Genomic DNA, 2,426 nt, shown 5'->3' with positions numbered 1-2,426 from the left:
GGAAAGCGTGGAGAAAGAGGGGGAGGAGGCCGGCCTCCCTGCGAAATTAACAAAACCTACATTTTGCAAAGTCTCCCCCATCCCCCTCCTCCGAGTTATTCCCTGCAGCGCGCCCGCCCCTCCTCGCCGCTTCTGTTGTGTGTGACTCGGGCAGCCTATCCCGAGGGTGGGGAGCTGCCGAGGAGCCTGAGCCGAGCGGTACTCAACTGCATCACGTGCCGGGGTGGGGGCTATAAAATCCCGGAGCCGGGGCGCTGGGCGGGGGACCTCGGGACCAGCCCTCTCCAGGGACCCCTTTGTTCGCAGCCCAGACGCCGACACCTCCGCATCCCCAAGGACTTGACTGGCTGCACCGGCTCTGCGCCCCGGGCAGAGCGCTGACCAGGAGAGGGGAGGGGGCTCCACAGCCTGCCGGGCCCTCCAGCTACCCACCCCTCCCGACATGTCGCGCTCCTTCTATGTCGACTCGCTCATCATCAAGGACTCCTCACGACCCGCGCCCTCGCTGCCTGAACCGCACCCCGGGCCAGATTTCTTCATCCCGCTGGGCATGCCATCCCCGTTGGTGATGTCCATGTCCGGGCCCGGCTGCGCGTCCCGCAAGAGCGGCGCGTTCTGCGTGTGCCCGCTCTGCGTCACTTCGCACCTGCAATCCTCTCGGGGGCCGGGGGGCTCCGGCGGCGGGGGCGCAGGGACAGGGAGTACCGGGGCCGGCAGTGGCGGTGCGGCAGGGGGCTCCGGGGCCTTGCCCCTGCTCAAGAGTCAGTTCTCTTCGGGTTCTGGGGACGCGCAGTTTTGCCCGCGCGTGAGCCACTCGCACCATCACCACCACCCGCCGCAGCACCACCATCACCACCACCAACCCCAACAGCCCGGCTCGGCGGCTGCAGCGGCGGCCGCGGCAGCAGCGGCAGCGGCCGCAGCGGCCTTGGGGCACACGCAGCACCACGCACCTGTCTGCGCCGCCACCACCTACAACGTGGCGGACCCGCGGAGATTCCACTGCCTCACCATGGGTAGGGTGGGGTCTTGGGGCACCTGCGCGCCGCGCCTTCTTGGCTCTCGGGAACCAACTTTTCGCCTGCAGTGGAGGGAGTGGGAGCTTGGGGGGCGGAGGGAGGAGGGGCTTTCAGTGTAACTGGGAAGTGGTCCCAAGAAGTTCCACGAAGGTGGGAGTTAGCTTGCCAACCTCTCCGAGCAGTCTGGTGCGCTTTATTCCTGGTCCCTGGTCTCCGAGTGTTCCGTAATATGGGGGCCTCAGGAACGTCGAACTTGAGGGCTGAGTAACTGGCTGAGGTTCGGGGTGGGTGTGTTTGAACTTCAGTTGGCTAAAGCGTTTCCACACTTTGGGCTAAGCTGGATGGCCTCCACCTCTCCGCTAGGCCAGAAAGGAGATGATCTGACTATGCCAGCCCCCAGGCCCCCTTTAACCCTCCAGCTTTACGTTTCCACACACCCAAGGCCTTTCCGTGCTTTGGGCATCTCTGTCCTTCCAGGCTAAGTACCGACGTGGTAGGACGTGGGAAGGGTGAGGGATGGATACAGCTATTTGGTTGAGCTCCCTGGGTCCTTGAGAGGCATCTTTTTCAAGGGATGGCACGGGGGTGGGGGTGGGGTGGGAGCGCGTTTCTCGAGAATGACCTCTCTGCCCTTTCTTGGCCCGCGTGCAGGGGGCTCGGACGTCAGCCAGGTACCCAATGGCAAGAGGATGAGGACGGCGTTCACTAGCACGCAGCTCCTGGAGCTGGAGCGGGAATTCTCTTCCAACATGTATCTGTCTCGACTCCGGAGGATCGAAATCGCCACGTACCTGAACCTGTCGGAGAAGCAGGTGAAAATCTGGTTCCAGAACCGCCGGGTAAAGCATAAGAAGGAAGGGAAGGGCACGCAGAGGAACAGTCACGCGGGCTGCAAGTGCGTCGGCAGCCAAGCGCACTACGCGCGCTCCGAGGACGAGGACTCCCTGTCGCCGGCCTCGGCCACCGAGGACAAGGAGATTTCCCCCTTGTGAGGGGGGCCGCCTCCCTCTCAGCACCCGCTCCCGGGAGCCCTCACAAAGCCAAGGCGGCAGGCATCCAGGGGTCAAATCCTCGCCCATTGCGTGGTCCCATCCGCAGAAGCACGGAGCTGTGTTCCCAGGATGTACCAGCCGGGCCAATCCTTCGCGTCTACTCCTTGGCCTATTTGTTTAGGGTTCCACTCTCGAGAATGCGAATAGATTTTGTTTAAATGTAAATAACCTAGATTCCACTCAGTCTTGTCATATAACAGGGGGGAAAAAAAACGCATTGGTTTAAGTTTAGCACTGTCTGGGTTTTGTTTTTAAAGCGCTTGTCATTTTCCCTTCCCTACTGCCTTTCAGAACCTGATAAGAACACCGGGTTTTCCGATTATTTCCTTTTGTTTTTAAAATAAAAGTATTGATT

General features: G+C 61.4%; 1 protein-coding gene across 1 annotated transcript; it reads left to right on the top strand.

The window, feature by feature from the left end:
- Positions 1–442: 442 nt before the first annotated feature.
- Positions 443–2,011, top strand: GSX2 (GS homeobox 2; the record flags this gene model as incomplete). Its single annotated transcript, XM_080677971.1, has 2 exons — positions 443–1,016; positions 1,671–2,011. 2 exons carry the CDS (start codon positions 443–445, stop codon positions 2,009–2,011), a joined length of 915 nt encoding a protein of 304 aa, XP_080534097.1.
- Between the last annotated feature and the right edge of the window lie 415 nt (positions 2,012–2,426).

This window comes from Plecotus auritus (genome assembly GCF_963455305.1).
Source record: "Plecotus auritus genome assembly, chromosome: 1".
NCBI lineage: Eukaryota > Metazoa > Chordata > Mammalia > Chiroptera > Vespertilionidae > Plecotus > Plecotus auritus.
Note: the sequence above shows the minus strand (reverse complement) of the source record. Positions and strands in the feature narration are given on the sequence as shown.